We start from the raw sequence: 25,159 nt of genomic DNA, 5'->3' as shown, positions 1-25,159 counted from the left end.
ACATTCATTTTAGAAATGTTATGTTCTTCATTCACTTTTTTTCTGTTCCATAAGTCACAGCTGGGTTCATGTACAGTATATAAACTTCCAAAGCCATAGAGACAAGTGTGATAGTAAAAACACCATCTGCATTATGTCAGGCGTAGGAACCTGACAATATATCCTTTACGCTATATAAACAGCGCCACATTTCCATGAAAATTAGACTCCTAGATAGAATGTTTTAGACATTAGATGATACTTTTCACTTCCCTTGTCCAGATAAGATGCTTAATAGCAACTTAGTAACACTCCCATTCTGCTCTCGCTTGAAGAATTAACCTTTTCCTCCTCATTATCACGCTCTTACCCTCTCGCCCGCCACTCCTTGCTCTCCAGGTAATCCTTTAGCTCCTCTTGGTCCTTTAGGCCCCTAAAGCAATAAAATTATAAAGCCAAAAATAAGAAGAAATGAAAGGAAAAACAGGATTTATAACTAATGGGAAACAGAGGAGACACAGGAAACAGCTGCAAATGATTGCAGTTTAATACATATGCTGGAGAGTCCAGCGGGAATCAAAAGCAGCTCCTCAAGTCTCATTCTGGACATTTGTCCCCAGAATTCTGGCTCGGATCAGAACACACAGCTCAGTACAACATGGAGGAGACCCAGCATGGGACATGCGACATACAGCTACATATGGCATCAAGAGCCATTTTTTAATACACCAAAGAAACTAGTGCCTTTTCCCAACACAAAACAATGCAAAAAACAGACGTTTCCAATCATTTCTTCAAAGCGTAAGCCTCTTCTGCACATGGCAGACATTTTGTATGTCAAGAAAGTATTCGAAATGTAGTCACAAGGGACTGGTCACAACATAATTTTGCTGACATCATTAGTGTTAAAGAGGTTTTATGGAAAATAGACATTGATGGCATATTAGAAGGCTATGTCATCAATGTCTAAAAGGTGAAGGTCACTGTACTTTTAAGGGAACCTGTCAGGTGCAATATGCATCCAGGACTACGAGCAGTTCTGGGTGTATATTGCTAATCACTGCCTAACTGTCCCTGTATTTACTAACATACATAAAGAGGTTTTTGGAAAAAGTATTACCAAAGATCCTTTATGAGATGCTAATAAGCGCAGGGACTAGTCACAAGGGCGTTAGTTCCTGCCCTCATTCCGCCTTCTTAGCATGTTAGCATGCCCACAGAAACGTGATAACATACTATTCAATGCCCATTGCTCAGCATTACCGGCGGTAACACGCGTACCAGTGTCGATTGTCACCTTATTAGGTGCTGGGCAGTGTGTATAATCAGAAGTCACCGCACTTCCTGTCATGTGCACTAGACCTCTATAAAGTCGGGACGCATACACCCGGCCTCATAGTGCGCATGACCAGAAGTTCGGGGCATTCTGATCATGTGCACTGCCCAGCGTCTGATCCGGTGACAACAGACACACGTACGCACGTCATCGCTGATGACACTGAGCAATGAGCATTGAATACCGTGTTAGCATGCCCCTGTGGGTGTGCTAACATGTTAAAAGGGCGGAATGAGTGCAGGAACTAACACCCTTGCGACTAGACCCTGCGTTCATTAGCATATCATAAAGGATATTTAGAAATACTTTTTTTAAAGATCTCTTTATCTATGCTGCTAGATACAGGGATGGTTAGGCAGGGCTTAGAAATATACATTTGCATATTGCACCTGACAGGTTCACTTTAAGGCATCATACACATTGCAGTATAAGTCATCATACACATTGCAGTATAAGGCACCATACACATTGTGGTATAAGGCATCATAGTGGTATAAGGCATCATACACATTGCGGTATAAGGCATCATACATATTATGGTGTAAGTCATCATACACATGGCAGTATAAGGCATCATACACATTGTGGTATAAGGCATGATACACATTGTGGTATAAGATATCATACAAATTGCAGTATAAGACATCTTACACATTGCAGTATAAGGCATCATACACATTTCAGTATAAGATATAATACGCATTGTAGTGTAAGGCATCATACACATTGCGGTATAAGGTATCATACACATTGCGGTATAAGGTATCATACACATGGTGGTATAAAACATCATACACATTGCAGTATGAGGCATCATATATATTTTGGTATAAGGCTTCATATACATTGTGGTATAAGGCTTCATATACATTGTGGTATAAGATATCATACACATTGCAGTATAAGGCATCATACACAATGCGGTATAAGGCATCAAACACATGGTGGTATAAGATATATACATTGCAGTATAAGGCATCATACACATTGCGTTATAAGGCATCATACACAATGCGGTATAAGGCATCATACACATGGCAGTATAAGGCATCATACACATTGTGGTATAAGGCATGATACACATTGTGGTATAAGATATCATACAAATTGCAGTATAAGACATCTTACACATTGCAGTATAAGGCATCATACACATTTCAGTATAAGATATAATACGCATTGTAGTGTAAGGCATCATACACATTGCGGTATAAGGCATCATACACATGGTGGTATAATGCATCGTACAGATTGCGGTATAAGGCATCATACACATGGTGGTATAAAACATCATACACATTGCAGTATGAGGCATCATATATATTTTGGTATAAGGCTTCATATACATTGTGGTATAAGGCTTCATATACATTGTGGTATAAGGCATCATACACATTGTGGTGTAAGGCATCATACACATGGCGGTATAAGGCATCACACATGCCGGAATAAGGCATCATATACATTGTGGTGTAAGGCATTATACACATTGTGGTATAAGATATCATACACATTGCAGTATAAGGCATCATACACAATGCGGTATAAGGCATCATACACATGGTGGTATAAGATATATACATTGCAGTATAAGGCATCATACACATTGCGGTATAAGGCATCATACACAATGCGGTATAAGGCATCATACACATGGTGGTATAAGATATATACATTGCAGTATAAGGCATCATACACATTGCGGTATAAGGCATCATACACAATGCGGTATAAGGCATCATACAAATTGTGGTATATGGCAACATACACATGGCGGTAAAATGCATCGTACAGATTGCGGTATAAGTCATCATACACATGGAGGTATAAGGTATAATAAACAATGGAAAATAAGGCATTATAGACATGGTGGTATAAGGCATCATACAGATTGCAGAATAAGGCATCATACACATGGTGCTACCATTTCCATTTCACTTCCATGTATATTGTTTAAAACTAAATTTATAGTACTGGACAACCCCTTTAAGTAAAAGACTGATCTTTGGAATAAAATGTCCTTTACCATTCATTGCATGTACTTAAGTAACTGTTCAATAATTTGCTTAATTTACTCAGAGCCAATGACTAGGACTTTTCCATTTAACTATGAATAGATAAATCGGGAGAACTTGGACAATGTAAAGTTACGACATGACTAAAAGGTTCGATCAAATCGAATTTTTTAAGGCTATGGTTTTTCCATATTTTTTATCCATCTAGGCAAATCAAGTGCACATTTTTGGGGAACATATACCGTAGTTGTGACTTTGCCAATTTCAGACACCTCCACCAAAATGGGCAGAGTTGGGGAGGGGCCGGGGCGGGATGGGGCATGGATACCGGTGCCCATCAACTTCAGCAATGTGGCAGTGTTTCTTACATTGGAAATGTTACTCTAGGCTCTGGGGAAGATACCGTTCTCCGGAACAATCATCCAAATAGTTATATAAAGTACGGTATATGGAAGGCTTTGTTTTTAAGACTTAAGCTATTTTTGTTCCATAAGACCACTTAATTATATACACACCTCAGGACCGCTTGGCCCTTCATCTCCTCTGTATCCTTTTGGTCCTTGTGGCCCCGCTTCACCCTACAAAACAATAATTCGCAAATGTTAATAGACAGCAAACTATTCACAAACTTAAAACCACAACTAAAGAAAGCTTAAAAGTTTTATCTAAAAAAAAAGGGAAACCACAAATCAGACTGATAAGATTAGGATTGTCAAATTCTTTTGCTTCCCAGTTTATCTAAAGTCTGACAGCGCACTCCAAGTTCAGCACATAATAGCTAAGAGGTGAAAAGATGATGTAAAGGGAAAAGTTACAGAAAAGTATAGTTAAAACAAAACCTCTATACAGAATTATCCAGAAAAAGAAAGTCATTGAAAGACATCATGGCTCTTCATGATGTTTTACCGGCATTGCTCGAGATTGAGACTAAAGGGGGCTTTACACGCAACGACATCGCTAACGAGATGTCATTGGGGGTCACGGAATTCGTGACGCAGATCCGGCCTCGTTAGCGATGTCATTGCGTGTGACACGTACGAGCGACCGCTAACGATGCAAAATACTCACCAAATCGTAGATTGTTGACACATCATCCATTTTGAAATATTGTTGCTCATTCAGGACGCAGGTTGTTCGTCGTTCCTGAGGCAGCACACATCGCTATGTGTGACACCCCACGAACAATGAACAACATCGTACCTGCGTCCTCCAGCAACGAGGTGGGCATGACTTTCACGCGGCTGCTCTCCGCCCCTCTGCTTCTATTGGACGCCTGCCGTGTGACGTTGCTGTGACGCCGCATGAACCGCCCCCTTAGAAAAGAGGTTGTTCGCTGGCCACAGCGACGTCGCTAGGAAGGTAAGTATGCCTGACGGGTACTAGTGATTTTGTCCATCACAGGCAGTGATTTGCCCGTGATGCACAAACGACGGGGGCGGGTCGCAGCGTGTAAAGCCCCCTTTAGACACGTTAGCTGAGCAATCGATTCCAGAAAAGATAGTGAGCAAATGGAAAATGTTCCCAGTCTTAAAGGGAATCTGTCAGCAGGTTTTTGCTACCTTATCTGAGAGCATTAGGGCAAATTTCCAGAAAACCATACTCAAAGTAAACCCGGTGTTCCTGTGTATCCAGGAACCACACGGGTAGCACAAACTCCTGATCATATCAGGGAAAGGAGGACATACGAGCACATAAGACATTAGGCCCAGAAAACAAGAAAAGTACTCATTTCAATATGTACACAATCAATGAATCTCTCTTATGAGGCATCTCTATCATGTATACAATAGCAATAATAGCATTTACACACGGTGGAGCATATACTAATTCAATGCAACAGAGAGGACAGTGATTGACTAGAGTAAATGACAAGTATCAGAGCTGGTCTGCTTTAATGCAGGTTATGCACTCAAATCATAATATGATATATAATACTATGGAGCCGCAAATCGCGGCAAGTCCAAGATTTTTAAGGCCATAGCATGAAGGATCCTATTAGAGCACAAGTCAAACCCTTAATGCCGGCACGAACATCAAATGGCATGTGCCAAAGTGCAAGGTTGGTCCAGAGGCGAGGGCCCCAAGGCTGCCCGACGTACGTTTCGATGAAGGGGTTAAATCTTCTTCAGGGGATGGGACTCCCATAGGGGAGTGCTTACATGCTAAGAGGGCCGACTAGGCAAGGGAACTAATGCTCTTGTGACTAGTCGCTGGCCTCATTAGCATATCATAAAGGATCTTTAGAAATCCTTTTTCTAAAGATCTCTTTATCTATGCTTCTAGATACAGGGACTGCTAGGCAGGGATTAGCAACATGCACCCAGAACTGCTTGTGGTCCTGGGTGCATACAGGACCTGATAGATTCCCTTTAAACAAACATAGTGATTAAAGAAAAGATTGGACAGAGACAACACAGGCATGCCCGAACTTTCTGGTTTAACCCTTGCAACATGCTGGCTTCAGCTTACATAGCAAAAACCTTCTCACAGATTGAAATCTTTCCTGATTCCAAATATGGCAAATAATAATAGATTTCTGGTTAATGACTCATTTCCAAAAAATCTAGCACTGATAACTTCTAATAGATCTTTTAAGAAATACATCCAGAACTCCTAGTTCATTTGAGAGACCTGTTTTTACCTATGCTATATAGATACATTTTGATTATTGTTTTTGGGGTTTTGGGTTTTTTATTTCAAAAGAAGTAGCCCCAATCAATTTGCTTTGATGTGGCTCAACCCGTTCCAAGTATCCTATGTATTAGTTCCAAAACTGCTCACAATACTTCATGTGTGGCTTGATTTTCTCATCACCTTGATGATCCATACTATGATCGTATTTGCCTTGGCGGCAGCTGTCTGACACTGGTTGCTATCGTTTACTATCCACTTCTATAATGAGTCCTTTTCCATGTTAGTAATGTTTTCCTGTTTAGTATGTAATGCTTACATTTGTTTTTCCATGTCAGTTGCATACCCGATATGCGGCAGCGCAGCGTATACTTAGTAGCTGTCATCGGGGCTCTGGTCACCAATTTCAAATGTTGTTTTACAGTAATTTTAATGTCTACACCATTTACTTCGCCTAGTTTATGATGTTTGCAGTAAAAAGTAATTTCATCACACACTCCTGATTCTAGAAAAATGACTTATTTTTTGTTCAGTGCTTTATTTTAGATTACTAGAAACATCGAAGAATCCGTAATTGATCTCTAAATGTTGCATTTTTTAACCCAACACATACATCATGATGCTGCAAGATATTATAGTATAAAGGCCGCTATCACACAACGATATCGCTAGCGATCTCGTTAGCGATGTGACACGCCCAGATCGTTGCTACAATTTGCCGAGATCGCTCATAGGTCGTTTTGTAGCGGTCACACGTACCCATCTCACAAACGACGCTACATCGTTCAGCGATATATTGTTTAACCAAGGCGGTCGTGTGGACGCCGTCACACAGCATTCCTGCCAACGATTCCGGCAACGACAGAGGCATATAATTATCAACCATGGCTGCCAAATCAGAACGCAGTTGAGACCACCAATCAGAGCGGAGGAGGCGTGGAGCATTGCTCGTAATGACACGCCTGCGTCGCTGATGACGGACGCACTAACGATGTTGTTCGTCGTTGGCAGGGTGTCAAACGTAGCAATATGTCTGCTGCGTTCGAACGATAAACAATATTTTGAAAATGAACGACGTGTCAACGATCAATGATTTTCGCTATTTTTACGATCATTCGGAGTCGCTCGTAGGTGTCACATGCAACGACGTCGCTAACGACGACGGACGTGCGTCCCAAAAACCGTGACGCCGACGACATATCGTCAGATAAATCGTAGCATATAAAGCGGCCTTAATTCTTATCATGTTTAACAGCTTTTGCTGTGTTAAAGGGTATTTGCACTCTAAAGAAACTTTTCAGACAAAGTTGTCTTTATATGAGGAATGGCTCTATCTTTGGCCATTATACGAGTTGTCTTCTGTATTTTCACCAGTTATATCCTCTACAGCCTCTCTCTCATAAGTTGCCATTGACTCTGAGCTGGTGGAAGACTAGCTTCTATGATGTATCCCATGCACAAAACAAAATTCTGGCTCTTCATTGCTTACTTAGCCCATGTACAAGAGCAACAGAAGTATGGAAAAAAATACCCAGAGTAATGGGCTGTGTAATGTCATGGCTCCACTCCAGAGTTCCAACCGGAGGTCTGGTTGTTGGTCGGTTTCCCTACTGGTTGGACCACAGCCAGTTTCATGTTGGTCCAACTGAAGGATCTGTTGTCTTTCATTATTATTCTCTGCCTTCCTGTTTCAGTTCTATTGAGCTGTATGCACTTTCTCAATTGGTTTGCCCAGTCACATTTTGGTATGGATTACTTTATACTTATTACTCACATGTCTCAGTGCTGTCTATATTTCTGGATGGATGGTTGTCTGGGGTCCCTGCTTCTTGGTTGCAGTTTTCTTACTGAGACATTGCTATTCCCCGCAGTTTGTTTGTATCTCTTACCAGTTATCTCCTATTTTGTGTCATTTAGGTTTGGGTGGGTGACCACGTATTATTTTATTCGTTTGGGTTTCTTGTATTCCATCATTACTGCATGACTGGGTTTGCACATTCTGTTTAAAGTGATTACGGCACTCCTGGTGGGTAGAGGTGCCCGGATAGGATCCAACTTCATACTTCAACCAATCAAGGAGTCTGGCACTCAAAGTTGCAGCAGTTAATATTTTTTTATAGCGTGGAAAAAAGTGTACGAATATGTGACATTTCAGTATCTAGCAACCTTCTTCAAATATACACTGTCAGGAATATCATATGGCAGAGGGGTTTGTATCATAGTATCATAGTATCATAGTTTTTAAGGTTGAAGGGAGACTCTAAGTCCATCTAGTTCAACCCGTAGCCTAACATGTTGATCCAGGGGAAGGCAAAAAAAAACCCCAATGTGGCAAACAAGTTCCAATGGGGAAAAAATTTCCTTCCTGACTCCACATCCGGCAATCAGACTAGTTCCCTGGATCAATACCCTGTCATAAAATCTAATATACATAACTGGTAATATTAAATTTTTCAAGAAAGGCATCCAGGCTCTGCTTAAATGTTAGTAGTGAATCACTCATTACAACATCATGCGGCAGAGAGTTCCATAGTCTCACTGCTCGTACAGTAAAGAATCCTCGTCTGTGATTATGATTAAACCTTCTTTCCTCAAGACGTAGCGGATGCCCCCGTGTTCCAGTCGCAGGCCTAGGTGTAAAAAGATCTTTGGAAAGGTCTCTGTACTGTCCCCTCATATATTTATACATTGTGATTAGATCCCCCCTAAGCCTTCGTTTTTCCAAACTAAATAACCCCAAGTTTAATAACCTGTCTTGGTATTGCAGCCCACCCATTCCTCTAATAATCTTGGTCGCTCTTCTCTGCACCCTCTCCAGTTCAGCTATGTCCTTCTTATATATCGGGGACCAGAATTGTACACAGTATTCTAAGTGCGGTCGCACTAGTGACTTGTACAGAGGTAGAACTATATTTTTTTCATGAACACTTATACCTCTTTTAATACATCCCATTATTTTATTAGCCCTGGCAGCAGCTGCCTGACACTGTCCACTAAAGTGAAGTTTACCATCCACCCATACACCCAAGTCTTTTTCTGTGTCTGTTTTACCCAGTGTTCTACAATTAAGTACATAATCATAAATGTTATTTCCTCTACCCAAGTGCATGACCTTACATTTATCTACATTAAACTTCAATTGCCACTTCTCAGCCCAATCCTCCAATTTACATAAATCTCCCTGTAATATAAAATTATCCTCCTCTGTATTGATTACCCTGCAGAGTTTAGTATCATCTGCAAATATTGAAATTCTACTCCGCATGCCCCCAACAAGGTCATTTATAAATATGTTGAAAAGAAGCGAGCCCAATACTGACCCCTGTGGTACCCCACTATGAACTGAGACCCAGTCCGAGTACGTACCATTAATAACCACCCTTTGTTTCCTATCACTGAGCCAGTTTTTAACCCAGTTACACATATTTTCCCCTATCCCCATTATTCTCATTTTATGTACCAACCTTTTGTGTGGCACCGTATCAAAAGCTTTTGAAAAGTCCATATACACAACATCCACTGCATTTCCCTGGTCCAGACTTGAACTTACCTCTTCATAGAAGCTGATCAAATTAGTTTGACAGGATCGATCCCTCATAAACCCATGTTGATACTCTGTCATAAGGTTATTTTTCTTGAGATACTCCAGTATAGCATCTCTCAAGAAACCCTCAAGGATTTTACCAACCGTAGAGGTTAAACTTACCGGCCTATAATTTCCCGGCTCAGTTTTTGTCCCCTTTTTGAATATTGGCACCACATTTGCTATGCGCCAGTCCTGCGGTACCGACCCTGTTATTAAGGAATCTGAGAAGATTAAAAATAATGGTCTATCTATCACAGAACTCAATTCCTGTAGTACTCTGGGGTGTATGCCATCCGGGCCCGGAGATTTGTCAACCTTAGTGATTTCGAGGCGGTGGCGTACTTCCTGCTGGGTTAAGCAGGTCATATTCAAGGGTGAATTTATGGTATCACTGGTCATGTCATCTGCCATGGCATTTTCTTGTATAAAAACCGTAGAAAAAAAGTCATTCAGCAGGTTGGCTTTACCCTCATCCCCTTCCACCATTTCACCAAGACTATTTTTAAGGGGGCCAACACTATCGCTTTTCAGTTTTTTACTGTTTATGTAGTTAAAGAATATTTTAGGATTATTTTTACTTTCTCTCGCAATGAGTCTCTCTGTCTCAAACTTAGCTAACTTAATTTGCTTTTTACATATTTTATTTAATTTTCTATAATTATATAATGCCTCATCACTACCTACCCTCTTTAATTCTTTTAAGGCTTTCTGTTTTTCTTTTATTGCTTCCCTTACAGCTCTATTTAGCCATAGGGGTTTCCTCCTATTTCTAGCATGTTTGTTCCCATGGGGTATATTTTCTGCACAAGCCCTATTCAGGATGCTCATAAAAGTCTCCCATTTGCTTTGTGTACTTTTATTACTTAGTACATCATCCCAGTTTATTGCACTAAGATCATCTCTCAACCGTTTAAAATTTGCTTTCCTGAAGTTTAGTGTCCTTGTAGCCCCTCTACTAGACATCTTACTAAAGAATACATGAAAACTTATTATTTTGTGATCACTATTCCCCAAGTAACCCCCAACTTGTATATTTGATATGCGGTCTGGCCTATTGGTTAGTACAAGGTCTAGTAGTGCTCCCCCTCTTGTGGGGTCCTGTACCATTTGTGAAAGGTAATTATCTTTCATTGTTATCAAAAATCTATTTCCTTTGCTGGAACTGCAAGTTTCTGTTCCCCAATTTATATCAGGATAGTTAAAGTCCCCCATAATAATTACCTCTCCGAGACTCGCTGCTTTATCAATTTGCTTTATGAGGAGATTCTCTACCTCTTCCATAATATTCGGCGTCTTATAACACACCCCTATCAGTATTTTATTATTCATTCTCCCCCCCCTTATCTCCACCCATAGGGACTCTACATTCTCAGTACCCTCACATATGTTGTCACGCAGGATGGGTTTTAAGGATGATTTTACATATAGACACACACCTCCCCCTCGCTTATTTGTACGGTCATTCCTGAATAGGCTATAACCCTGTAAATTAACAGCCCAGTCATAGCTCTCATCCAGCCATGTCTCTGATATCCCCACTATATCATAATTTTCTTCCAACAATATTAATTCTAATTCCTCCACCTTATTTGTGAGGCTTCGGGCATTAGTGTACATGCACGTTACGTATGACTCTGTACCTGTATTCCTGCTTACTGTATTAACTGTCCTAACCCTTCCCCCCGTACCACCCCCAATTTCATTACTTGTGCCCTGGTCACTATCTGCACTACATTCCCCTTCTATAAAGTGAATACCCTCGCCCCCCATTCCTAGTTTAAACACTCCTCCAACCTTCTAGCCATTTTCTGCCCCAGCAGAGCTGCACCTTCCCCATTAAGATGCAGCCCATCCCTAGCATAGAATCTGTAGCCAACTGAAAAGTCGGCCCAATTCTCCAGGAACCCAAAACCCTCTTTCCTACACCAATTGTATATTGTATTTGTATTGCAGGTCCATCGGAGGGACCCAGAACATGGGAGAGATGCAGTCCATGTGCCACGTTGGGTGCAGGAGGAAGGAGCACTGTGGAGAAGCGATAGCATCGCTAATGGTGCTGGCGCTGGAGCACTAATAGACAGGAGAATAAGTAAATCTCTTCAAATGACTGAGAACAGATGACTGAGGCTAGAGAAAAAAAATCTTTGTGCTCAGATGGCGGAGATTTATTTGTTTTCTGCCACATACTTCTCATACAGCTCTGGTATATGTGCTTACGATATACATCCTGTCAGTTGTGACACTAGTCTCGGGAAATAAGCTTCTCCACACTGTAGCCTGTTCTGACACATGACTAGGACAGGCTACCGTTTGTATTATAGTGACAAGAAAAAGGATAACAATGTTTTGTATTTTTGGCTTTCAGGCTCCATACCTCACCATCTACTACAGCTTTGAGCGTGACATTACAATTATTTTATAGACAATCATCTTGGCTATATCATACATAAATTTGACTTTCAACTATTTAACATATGATTAGTTATGCAGATTCTTGTAATGTCACTGCATTGTTACTGTTTTGCTCCTAAAAAGCTAAATTGTATTTTTTTTTGTTAGCATTTTGTAAATCCAATTTTGGTTTTCAATACTGCCTGAATCCTTCTGGGCATACTCTTGATCAGATTAAAGCATGTCACAAATGAAATCTGATTCCAAATCTCTTCTACACGTTCCCATTGATAGTTCATACTGGTCGACTCACTTGGGTATGTATACAGCTTTTTGTTCAACTAAAACCACAAGTGTTTGATTGGGTGGAGGTCCAGGGACTGTGGGCGCCAATCCAGCACCTTTACTACATTGTCATTGAACTATTTCTTCCCCAATGTCGAAGTATGCTTCTGGTTATTGCCCTGCTGGAACACTTATGTCATCATTTTCAAACCCATAGTTCTCGAGTGTATTAAGTAACTTGTCTTGACCACCATCGATCCTGGTCAAGTATCCAATGCTTTTGGCTGTGAAATATGTCATCAGGCTTCCTCCACTGAACTTGACAGTTCCTTCAATTTCTCCATCTGTTAGCCTTTTTTTCCCTTGTTTCTTCATGACCCATTTGCACCCATCAGAGCTTAGTCTTTTAATTTTCATTGCATTGTTCCAAATCACTCATTTCCTATCTTCTACTGTCCACTTTCCATATTTATTTTTAAATTCAAGCCAAGACTTCTTATGATGATATTGAAGTTGAGGCTTCTTCACCTTTTTCGGGCCACCATTCCAGACTTGTGTAATGTGCGTCACACGGTGCTTCATGAACATCTGTGATCTCACTATTATGAAGCATACGAGATGCCTCCACTGTCGTGTTTGTTGAACTAGAAGTGATAGATCTTGTGATGAGCAGACTTGTTGACTCCGATATTTTGCCTGAACGTCCCGTCTTGGCTTTTGAATGGATAAGTGGACTTCATTTCGTATTCTTCCACCTGTCAAGGCCTCACAGGATGCCGTTTGGCATATTTCTTGGCTAAGAGATCACTACCGATGAGCTGGATAATGCTGTTTCTCTTTTTTTGAGAAATCGTCTTCATGGCTGCTCCTCAATTCGAACCAGTGATGTTGCTTTGGAACTAACCTAGTTACACATTGAGCTATTAGGGAATATGTGAACAGGTTGTAATTTGTAATATACAGGAAGAAAAGCTAGTTTTCGAACTCCAGGAGCAAAACAGTAACATGACAAAAATCTGCATAACTAATCATATGCTCCATTGTTGCAAATCAAATTTATGTATAAGATAGTCAAGATGATTATCTATAAAATTAAGGTAGTCTCACGCCCAAGCTGTAGTGGATGGTGAGATTTGGAGCCTGAAAGTGAAAAGTTCAAAACATTGTTACCCTTTTGCTTGTCACTGTATTTGAGACAGCCGATTTTATTACGTTCTTGGAGAACTTCTTTAAACATGTCAAATATTAATAAAGGCACATTTTGATTAATTACTCTCTAAACATAATCTGTCTCTCTTACCCATCAGTCCAAACCCTTGAAAGTATTCGAAAGGAACAGACTATTAATAGTCCCTGGGGACGCCAATCTGTGCACTGAACACTCTAAAGGGTGCTTTACACACTGCGACATTGCTAGCGATAGCTAGCGTTGTCGTGCGTGATAGCACCCGCCCCCGTCGTTCGTGCAACATTTGGTGATCGCTGCCGTGGCGAACATTATTGCTACGGCAGCGTCACACGCACATACCTTTTCAGCGTTGTCGCTATGACCGCCGAATAATCCCTCCTTCAAGGGGGAGGTGCGTTCGGCGTCACAGCGGCGTCACTAAGCGGCCGCCCAATAGCAAAGGAGGGGCGGAGATGAGCGGCCGGAACATGCCACCCACCTCCTTCCTTCCTCATTGCCGGTGGACGCAGGTAAAGAGATGTTTGTCATTCCTGCGGTGTCACACACAGCGATGTGTGATGCCGCAGGAACGACGAACAACCAGTGGCATGCACCGCCAACGACATTATGAAAATGAGCGACGTGTCAACGATCAACTATTGACGTTGAGCGTCGCTCCTTGGAGTCACACGCTGCGATGTTGCTAACGGCGCCGGATGTGCGTCACTAACAACGTGACCCCGACGATATATTGTTAGCGATGCCGCAGCGTGTAAAGCACCCTTAACTCTTGGTTGGCACGCAGCCCATTCTTACCAGACGATAGCTCCACAAGTCTCTCAGTCGTTGCCTTTTAGATCACTAGCTTATCTCATGGCAGCTTTACTCGTCCCTACTGCACAGCTCAAAAAGTCTCTGCTTCAAGTTCAAAAATGGCTATTTATCCTCTGCTTCCATTCAACTGGCTCATCACAATTTAATTATTCATTTTCACATATAAAACATAAATCTGGAAGCTTTTTTTATTGTTCATGTTCAGGCAGAGTAAAGGCTACTTTACACGCTGCGATATCGGTCCCGATATCGCTAGCGTGGGTACCCGCCCCCATCTGTTGTGCGACACGGACAAATCGCTGCCCATGCCGCACAACATCGCCCAGACCCATCACACATACTTACCTGCCCGGCGACGTCGCTGTGACCGGCGAACCGCCTCCTTTCTAAGGGGGCGGTCTGTGCGGCGTCACAGCGACGTCACTGACCGGCCGCCCAATAGAAGCGGAGGGGCGGAGATGAGTGGCCGGAACATCCCGCCCACCTCCTTCCTTCCTCATAGCGGCCGGGAGGCAGGTAAGGAGAGGTTCCTCGTTCCTGCCGCGTCACACATAGCGATGTGTGCTGCCGCAGGAGCGACGAACTACATCGTTACTGCTGCAGTAACGATAATCGAGAATGGACCCCCATGTCACCGATGAGCGATTTTGCACGTTTTTGCAACGATGCAAAATCGCTCATCGGTGTCACACGCAGCAACATCGCTAATGCGGCCGGATGTGCGTCACAAATTCCGTGACCCCAACGACTCCGCATTAGCGATGCCGCAGCGTGTAAAGCCCCCTTAAGGGTCCGCAGAGAACTAAACAATGATCAGTTATATACCAAAAATCTCAATAGATCACATCGTTTTTCAGAGTTTGTACAGCTGGTGCGGCGCCCATAAAATCAAACCACTTCCCTCATCCATGTAAATAATTATTGTCTTCTGTCAAAAGCTGTCTTGGCATTGAAAAGCTGCTTACAAAAAGCAGGTTTTGGTATGTTTTTTTTTTGTGCGGATTATGTGTCATTTGTTTACAGTACGTCTTTTATAAAATCAGTTTTATTCACTGAAAACTCAGCAAAAATGCCTCAAAGAATTGACAGATTTAAAAATCGCTGTAGTTTTAAAAACAGTAATGGTGCAGAATCTACATGTAAAATGCTTGTAAACTATTCCAGAGGTTTTGGACGCATTACACCACTAGCTTCCTCGAGTTCATTCTCATCGCGCGTCGCTGTCTGCTGTCAGCGGGTATGTATCTCAATGACATTGTGCATCACACACGGAACATTTCACACGGGCAACATACGGACATGTCACTTACGTATCTCACGCGCACACGGCTAGCATAATCAATTCACACGGATGCCACACGTACCATAAAAACGGACTTAACAATGGAAAACGGACCCGAAAAACGGAACGTAACACACGTGCGTGTTTTTCACGGATGTATGTCGGAGGCCTAAGCAATTGATAAAGGTAACCTCCCCACCTATACCTTTTACTTGAAAGAGTAAAGAAAAATTAAAGGAAATGTGCAAGCATACTCTCCTGTACGATCTGACATTGGTCGTGGAGAGCAAAACCTGCACAATGGTCAAAACAGTTAGGCTATGTGCGCACGGTGCATTTTTCGTAGCGTTTTTGTGCGTTTTTAAGGTGCGTTTTTGGTTTAAAAACTGCTTGACTTTCCTTCCCCAGCAAAGTCTATGAGTTTTCCTTTTTGCTGTCCGCACAGTGCAGTTTTGTTTTAGGTGCGTTTTTGTGGTGACCACAACGATACAACATGTCAATTATTTCTGCGTTTTTGCCAGCGTTTTTCACCCATGTAATGCATTGGAAGGAACGCAGCAACAAAAACGCACCAAAAGCGCGTGCCTTTTTTTATTGTTTTTTTTTTACCGCGGGTGCGTTTTTGTGCATTTTTTAGAGGCCAAAAGCGCACAAAAATGCTGCATCTTTGTGGGCACACAAAAACAGCGTGTGCACATAGCCTTACTGAGGCACTATTCAATGTCCAATGAGTATCATGTGTGGGACCCATTAACTAGAACCAGGCCTGTGGATGAAACATGCTGCTCATTGGATAGTTGGCCTCACTTTGTATTTCTTACTTGGCAACACTCACCCCTGGCTGACTGACAGTTCATGGACTATAAATAAGAGTAAGCGACCTGTCAATCAGCCAGGGGTAGGTGCTGCTAGGCCAGGAATACAGCGGTGGCTGAGAACCTAGAAGTGAATCGTCATGTCCAAATTCACTTCCAGACACAAACTTCCAAACAAGATTTCTCGCTGCCGGAGCAGCACTTCGAAGTCATAAAGAAGTCAACTGGCTTAATTTTTAAAGGGCTATACAGTCATAATATTGTTGGGTGGGGTAAAGGTGTCTCACAGGTTCTTGTGAAAGGGGTTGTCCAAGTGATGGCCATCCCCATCCATAAAAATCTGTCAAAAACATTTGGACAACGCCTTTCTCATTCTCTATGCTTGCCTCGTTAAAATAAAAAAGTGTATACTCATCTCCTGTGCCGACAGCCTTCTATCGGTGCCAGCATTCACTCTAGCACGGCTCATGTGACATTGCTACGTCACACGAGTCCTGGCCTTCACTATCCTCGCCTTAGAACATACCATACATTGAAATAAAGTGAAAGCAGCTGCAGCTCTCATTTTCTCTTGATTACTTATTTGTTTGAAGGAGGAGATAGTGAAGCCGGTGGTGATTAGACACAGGACTTGTGTGATGTCACATGAGTCCCAGTAGAACTAGTGCCGACATTGAAGGAACGCCGCCGGAACGGGAGGTGAGTATAACCTTTTTAATTTTAAAGGAGCAAACATGGGGAATGAGAAGGGGTTTTCCAAGGTGTGGACAACCCCTTTATGCTTCAAATTAAGGTTAGGGATGGTCAGATCTTTGCCTCGAGAGTAGGAAAACCTAGCTATGCCTATGGCTTATCATGGAATTCAAGGTATGAACATTTTACAGTAAGTCCCGGCAAGTGCATGGCTACAAGCAGTCAGAATTTTATATTTTTTACTATATGTGTAAGTGATCGATTGGAGTTCTTTTTCAGAAAAAATAAGGTGCTGCTCAATAAGAAATATATTAAAATAAAAAAGAAAATAAAACGGTCTCTCATCAGAAAAAGGTAAACTGAACTTGCATCATTCAATGTTTGTGGTGTTGGCCAGAACAATGTACATAATCAATCCATATTAGTCTCCTACGTCATATTGTCATGCAATGAAAGATTGGATAAACGCAACATCAATTGATGTATTCAGCATTCATCCACAACAGTTGTAACTCTACTAGGGATGATCGAATACTTCGATTATCCGGCTTTGCGAATATTTTCCGAATACCTCGCCGCTATTCGACTATTCGATGCGTAAAGTAAGTCTATGGGAAGCCCGAATAGTTCCGAATAGTTGTTATTCGAGTTTACCATAGACTTACACTGCACATCAAATATTCACGAATAGTCAAATAGCAGCGAGGTATTCGGAAAATATTCGTGAAGCCGAATAATCGAAGTATTCGATCATCCCTAAACTCTACTAACAACACTAAAAGTTCAATTAATTTTTGCGTAACATTCTCTGCTTTCATGGGTCAACCATCCAGCTATAACAAAACAGTAACAAATATATATACAAATATATATGATAGATAGATAGATAGATAGATAGATAGACAGATAGGATTCCACACTGGAAATAATCCAACATATAACAAATATAAACAAGTCAAAGTAATGATATAAAATATTGATTCTTACTGGATCACCAGAAGGGCCCACAGGGCCATCTCGGCCTTGGTCTCCAGCTTGGCCTGGATCTCCCTAGAAGCAGAATTGAAGAAAGAAAACAGTAAGAAACAAACATACAACAAATATAAAATGTTCATGTTTAATGACTCATTGCTGTAATACTGAGAATTTAATAATTTACAGCAGATACACAATAAAATAATTAAACCGTGGCTTCAAACAGATGTGAAATGCATGACAAATGCTGAAACCTTTCAAATGTGGTATATATCTTGCGGGCAGAATAAATAAAATGGGGTGGATGATTGGAAAACTACTTTTTTTTAGATAATTTCTTTGACTACAGAAAATCGTGAAAAAACATGAGTTTTCTTACTAGCTTCTTGACACACTCAAATGGCTTACAGCTTTTTAAAAAGATGTTTTCTGCTTTGCTGTGTAGACTGGGACAAATTCAAAAGTCATCTCATATTATTACAGGGCAGAGGAGTGAGTGGTAAATGACTGTTGGGGGCCTAACTAGACAAAACAGCAACACTAGAAGTATTTCAAGAGGACCTTTTTTCAGGTCAAAATTGGCCAGTATTTCAGCCTTTTTAATCCCACTGCTCCTCCTGCGTGTTCAATTTCTTTCTTTTTAAAAATTCACAATACGGTTCCAGAGATATGGACCTTTTTATCTAGTGCTCAATTTTATCATCTCTACCAAGGGGGCGTGGGTCAAATCTTCTCTGGAGGCGTGTCTTTAGACTACTCTACGTTATTACCAGGAGCTCCACCCCCTTTGTAAAGACTATAAAAAGTAGCAGTAAATAAAAGTTCTATACCTCAGAAAATGTATGACGCATTTAAAAAAAAAAACCAATAAAAAACAACAAAAATAGATGACTCAGAGGAGCAACGGGAATAACATTAGAGCAAAGACGGGACACATTAGACCAGGCGAAATTTCTAAACCGTGAAAATGTAGACTATGCAGTCTTAAAATGTGCCAAATTTATAATAGGTGTTCATGCTGATTGATAAATCTGGTGTATTTTAAGACTGTCTTGTCTAATTTTACATCACTAGTTGGTTAATAGAGATAAGCGGATTGCTTCGGGCAACCCAGGTCCTTGGTCCATATCATTACTCTCTTGCCGTGGACAGGAACTGCGTGAACCTCTTCACCCTCTCGGATCTTGGGCTCGTCTTATGATTTGCTGTGCGGATGTGTCATCAACTGTGTGTTGCATAAAACTCAGATGACGCCACATCAGACCGATGATAAAACGCAGAGGACTAATTCGCAAACGCAAACTAATTCGGAAGGTCAGCAAAATTCACAGAGCTCCTGTCCACAGCCAGTGAACAAAATTCTGAACCATTAAAAGGGGTTGCGCAAAGCGATCCACTCATCTATATTGATTAGTAGGGATGATCGAATACCTCAATATTGCCGAATTAATTGCCGCTATTCGACTATTCGCGAATATTCGATGCGCAATGTAAGTCTATATGAAACCCGAATAACAACTATTTGGAACTATTTGGGCTTTCCATAGACTTACATTGCGCATCGAATATTCACATAGCGGCAACCTATTCAGAAAATATTCGCAAAGCCAAATATTTGAGGTATTCGATCATCCCTATTGGTTAGCTTTGTGAGAATTGTGCACCATAATTCTAGAGCAAAGCATTTTCTGACACAGTTACGCACTTAAAACCAGTCCCCTTTTCCACTAAGCCATACCCCTTTCTAGAGAGACCACACCCTTATGTCGACAAGGTACAGAAAGTGTCTAAAATCCATCATAAATATAGTGCAAGTCAAGGAAGTCAGGTTTAACGCATTGAAATCCCTTGTGTTTGTATGTATATGAATCATCCAGCGGGCAGTTCTACTAGTGATTGACAGCTATCTGTACATGCACAGTGGTACTAGGTGGTCGAGCCCTGCAATGTAAATTATATGTGTTATGCCTGCTGCTAAATGTGTATGTTGATATGTTATGCTGCTAGCTGGGTGCAGGCTCCAGATACAGTAGGGTGGGACTGTTACCAGAGGCGTCACCTGGTGGTCCGGCTGAGATAGTGTGGCGCCCTGGACAAGCCAGGACGTCACAGGTACTGCAACAACACACCCTACACCCCGGTTAGGAACATCAAGGTCAGACACAAATCCTTGTTGCCTTCCTCCAGGGGCTGATGTCCACACCAGGTGGGGCAGAGCCAAGCAGTTGGCTCCACCCACCGAGGAGTTCACAGTCCTGGAGGCGGGAAAAGGAAGACAGAACAGTTGAGGAGTTGTAGAGTGAGGAAGTAGTAGTGGAGGAACTGACTGGCCGTGTCTGGGTACGTGGCCCGGGCACCTGACAGCAAGGTTGGCAGACAGTGGTGACCGTCTGCAGGAGAGGCCGATTGACGCACAACCGTGAGGAGTGGGGACGGGCGGTGGCCCGCCGGTACCGAACCGGGGAGCGAAGAGAAGCCAGCACCATCCGTCAGAGCCTACGGACCCCGACCAGGCTAGGAGTCGCCGTAAAACCGGTCAAATCCTTCAGCGACGGGAACCTCCGGGGTTTCCCAGCAGTAAAGACCCGACTGAAGGCAACCGTCCAAACCGTGAGGGAGATAAAGCTACCGCCAGAGCTAGAGCTCCCAGGGCCAGAGCCTGCGGGCAACGGAAGGGCTCCCTTAGCCAACATACTGCTGGGGAGCAGGCTATCAGTGGGAAGCCATTGGGGCCGAGAACAGAACACCGGTGCAGGGAGAGACAGTTACTGCCAAACTACTGGGAGTGACCGCCGCAGCCGTCTGTGGGACTCGTCCATCCAGCCGTTTGTTTTACCAGAGACTCCATGTGCGTTACTGGCTGAGTAAGTACCACCGTGCCGTCTGGCACTGCGCTGCCCCGCGACCTTGCACCCGGCCAGGCCCCGCGACCCACCTTCCGACCTCCACCACCAGGCCCCGGGACCACCAAAAACCCCCTACCCACGGAGGGGAGAAAACATCTCAGCTGCTCCCTGCCAACGCTCCCGGGATCCCCGTACTGAGCAGCGGTGGTGTCCCAACCTCACCACGAACCGTGGGTGGCGTCACGGACAATATTCCTATACCCAAACCATCCCTTTCACTCACGGGCGAGGAGCGCCGCTCAACTCCCCGGGATCCGGCCCACCGCTCGAACCACCGAGCGAGCAGCAGCAGCAGCCGGATCCGAGCAGTGGTTGAGCGCAGCGTCCCCTCCCCGCCCGTGACAACTTGGCGTCACGAACAGGATCTTACCGCTCTGCCGTCTGGTAGAGGTGCGCCTTGTGTCCCACCGGAGGTGTCCGGCCGAAAATTTTCGGAAGCCGCCATATTGGGCGCGAAAAGTCCCCGCTCGAGCGTCTTCCCGAGCAGTGGAGGCGCGAAAGCCAAAGCTCCGCCCCTGAAGAGGAGGTGCCGGAAAGACACTAAGGGGGCACGGATGGCGTCTGTCTGCATGTAGCCCGCGGCTATAAAAGCAGGGACGCCAGGACCCTGCGGCCATTTTTCCGGTTCCTGGAAGAGGCCGCTGCTCAAGATGCTGAGTCCGACCGACAACACCGTAGTCCTCGCGCCCGGCACCGCAGCGTGGGTGGAAGTCCAGACCGTCCAGCTAAGCAGCCGTCTGCAGGTCCGCATGCAGCTCCTCCTGGAGGAGTGGGAGGCCAACATGGCGGACGTGGTGGCGGCTATAAGGAGATGCGAGGTGGAGGAAGATTTGGAGAAGCGGGTAAGAGACCCACGCCCCTGTATTCCCGAGGGATCGGCCGTTGCGGCTGAGGGGCCCGGCCTGCACCCGCTCACCCTACTGCCTCCCCCACTACCCGCATTAGTCGCTACCGCCCCGCCACTAGGCCCGCTACCCGTCCAACCGGTAGCGGTACCCTGCCCGTCCGCTCAAGCGGACCGACCTGCAGCAGAGGCCCGACCCCGTCCTGAGCCGCTTCCTTGGAAGCTGCCGAAGACCACGCCCGATGCCGTACCGATTCCGGCAGGCTGTTCCGTGCAGGAGGAAGCGGAGGTTAAGCGGCAGACGATCCCTGTGCCCATCCCCCATGCCTCAGCTGAGGCCGCACCGGGTCGCCGCTGTGAGGCAGCACCCCAGGCCATGACACCGCGGGACCTTCCACCCAGATTACCAGTAGTGGGCAGCGTGAAGGAGGTCTCGCGGGGCCCGACCCGTGCGCCGGGACCCGCAGTAGCCCCCTATTGGGACAGGGAACAGACCCCGCTGGGCCAGGAAATTGCGGACAGAGAGAGGAGGAAGGCGGAGCTGGTCGCCCGCACGATTAGAGAAAAGGAGAGCCTCCGCAGAGCCACCTTCCATGTACGGGGCCCGATCTACGAAGGGCAAGTCCGGAAATTTGATGTCCGTCGGGGATACGGATTTATATACGAACCGGGCCTGGAGGCCAAGGTCTTTGTAGCACGTCGGGACGTCAATGCCCATCTGCCGGAGGACCACCCGGGCCGTAACCTGTTCCCAGGAGATCTGGTGCAGTACACACGACACTGCGGGGAGAGGGGCTGGTTTGCCCTGGACGCCAAGCTGAGGGGTAGCCAGGAAGCCCAAGCATCAGTCCAGCCCCCTTCTCCGGCCGCTGTGGTGGATTTGAGGATTCGAAGTAAGGCGGCGGTCCCTCTGTTGCACAGTTGTCCCCGTCGGGACCCCCAGTACCGTTGTTAAATGTTGTTGAATGATAAGAGTGAATCAACTGAAGAAGTTATCAGATTGACACCGTGATTGAACCGGCCGTTGCCGGCAACTAGTCCCCGTAGGGACTTTCTGCAACCGTTGCATAAGGAACTTCTTACGGACAAGCCCAAAACCTTGCAGGGAAACCACAAACTTAGTGGAGTGTAAATGTATCTGTTGGCTTGATACCGTAACCGCCTCCGGACAGGCTGATTTGGGAGGATGGGCATTGAGGAAATGGATGGCCCAGGCCCTACACTACCGTAACCGGTGGCAATCCTCTGGGGGTTCAGGGGTCCCCCATGGACATGGGTCCCCTGAAAAAGACCGTACCCGCTCGGGCAATTTGGTTCTGGACTGGGGCAAGGGGTGCTGCCCACTTCTTAGAAGCAGCATCAGGGCCAGGTTGTTTGGGCGAGGGGAGAGCGGAAGCCGTTACCGTTTAATAAGAATTGACTATCGTTTAGTAACGTTAAAAGAAAGTGCCTCCCGTAAAGGGAAGTTTATAAAGAATGCTTGTGTTTTACCATTTTCTATTTTTCTAGTTGTGAAAATAAAACCGGTGATGAACGAGCAGCCCGCGGACGGTCTGCATTTAACCAAGGGGGAATGTGGCGCCCTGGACAAGCCAGGATGTCACAGGTACTGCAACAACACACCCTACACCCCGGTTAGGAACATCAAGGTCAGACACAAATCCTTGTTGCCTTCCTCCAGGGGCTGATGTCCACACCAGATGGGGCGGAGCCAGGCGGTTGGCTCCACCCACCGAGGAGTTCACAGTCCTGGAGGCGGGAAAAGGAAGACAGAACAGTTGAGGAGTTGTAGAGTGAGGAAGTAGTAGTGGAGGAACTGACTGGCCGTGTCTGGGTACGTGGCCCGGGCACCTGACAGCAAGGTTGGCAGACGGTGGTGATCGTCTGCAGGAGAGGCCGATTGACGCACAACCGTGAGGACCAGGGACGGGCGGTGGCCCACCGGTACCGAACTGGGGAGCGAAGAGAAGCCATCACCATCCGGCAGGGCCTACGGACCCCGACCAGGCTAGGAGTCGCCGTAAAACCGGTCAAATTCGTCAGCGACGGGAACCTCCGGGGTTTCCCAGCAGTAAAGACCCGACTGAAAGCAACCGTCCAAACCGTGAGGGAGATAAAGCTACTGCCAGAGCTAGAGCTTCTAGGGCCAGAGCCTGCCGGCAACGGAAGGGCTCCCTTAGCCAACATACCACTGGGGAGCGGGCTATCAGTGGGAAGCCATTAGGGCCGAGAACAGAACACCGGTGCAGGGAGAGACAGTTACCGCCAACCTACCGGGAGTGACCGCCGCAGCCCTCTGTGGGACTCGTCCATCCAGCCGTTTGTTTTACCAGAGACTCCATGTGCGTTACTGGCTGAGTAAGTACCACCGTGCCGTCTGGCACTGTGCTTCCCCGCGACCCTGCACCCGGCCAGGCCCCGCAACCCACCTTCCGACCTCCACCACCGGGCCCCGGGACCACCAAAAACCCCCTACCCACGGAGGGGAGAAAACATCTCAGCTGCTCCCTGCCAACGCTCCCAGGATCCCCGTACAGAGCAGCGGTGGTGTCCCAACCTCACCACGAACCGTGGGTGGCATCACGGACAATATCCCTACACCCAAACCATCCCTTTCACTCATGGGCGAGGATCGCCGCTTGAGTCCCCGGGATCCGGCCCACCGCTCGAGCCACCGACCGAGCGAGCAGCAGCAGCAGCCGGACCCGAGCAGTGGGTGAGCGCAGCGCCCTCCCCGCCCGCGACAATAGCAGTAGGAAGAACGAAATAGGGTTAAAGGGGCAGTGACAGATGTGTGTAAGAGGTTGGTTAGGAGGTCTTGATAAGAGCCAGTCTAGAATAGGATTCAAGTGTGAGAAGATGTGGCCTCGGTGCTAGGACCAGTGAGGAAACCTTGAGATAATCTCGAGAGGTCCGGAGCCTACGGCTCACCCCGGCTAGCTTAGAGAGTTGTCCAGCTACAGAGCCTAGAATCGAATAAAGGTGAACAAAGTCAGGGAGAACGTGACACAGACACCGGAGCTTGAGGACTAGATCCAACATAGTGAGGGGGACAGATCGAGAGGTAGTACCCCACACTAAGAAGAAGGAAGCAAAGAAAGGCCATGTCTGTCATACAAATGTAAAGAATAAAGTGAACTTTCTGGTTGGCTACGTGAGCTCTGGTGTCGCATGCGTTTCTGACTGTCTACGATGAGGATTGCCAGTGGGGTGACGGACACCGGCCTGAAGAAACCAGTAATTGTCGTGCACCTCACCCAAGGTCCCATGATCACTCAGGGTCTCCTTAGTGAAGGAGTGCGGTGCCCGAGCGGCCTGGAGCGGGTGCCTTCCTTCATTGATACAGTGAAGATTGTTAATCATTAAGTAGCACCGCCCACTGGACTCATCTGCATACATTTTCGACCGACATGTTGTGT

At 45.1% G+C, this 25,159-nt stretch overlaps 1 protein-coding gene across 1 annotated transcript in view; it reads right to left on the bottom strand.

Annotated features, from left to right (window-relative positions):
- The window catches only part of COL6A1 (collagen type VI alpha 1 chain), a 78,283-nt gene that overhangs the window by 15,829 nt on the left and 37,295 nt on the right, over nucleotides 1-25,159 (bottom strand). The window contains exons 20-22 of the mRNA XM_075317427.1: nucleotides 18,003-18,065; nucleotides 3,846-3,908; nucleotides 350-412 (exon numbers count right to left, since the gene is read on the bottom strand). Of these exons, the coding sequence (XP_075173542.1) occupies nucleotides 350-412; nucleotides 3,846-3,908; nucleotides 18,003-18,065 (189 nt within the window). The remainder of the gene's footprint in view (nucleotides 1-349; nucleotides 413-3,845; nucleotides 3,909-18,002; nucleotides 18,066-25,159) is intronic.

Source organism: Anomaloglossus baeobatrachus, chromosome 7 (genome assembly GCF_048569485.1).
Source record: "Anomaloglossus baeobatrachus isolate aAnoBae1 chromosome 7, aAnoBae1.hap1, whole genome shotgun sequence".
NCBI lineage: Eukaryota > Metazoa > Chordata > Amphibia > Anura > Aromobatidae > Anomaloglossus > Anomaloglossus baeobatrachus.
Note: the sequence above shows the minus strand (reverse complement) of the source record. Positions and strands in the feature narration are given on the sequence as shown.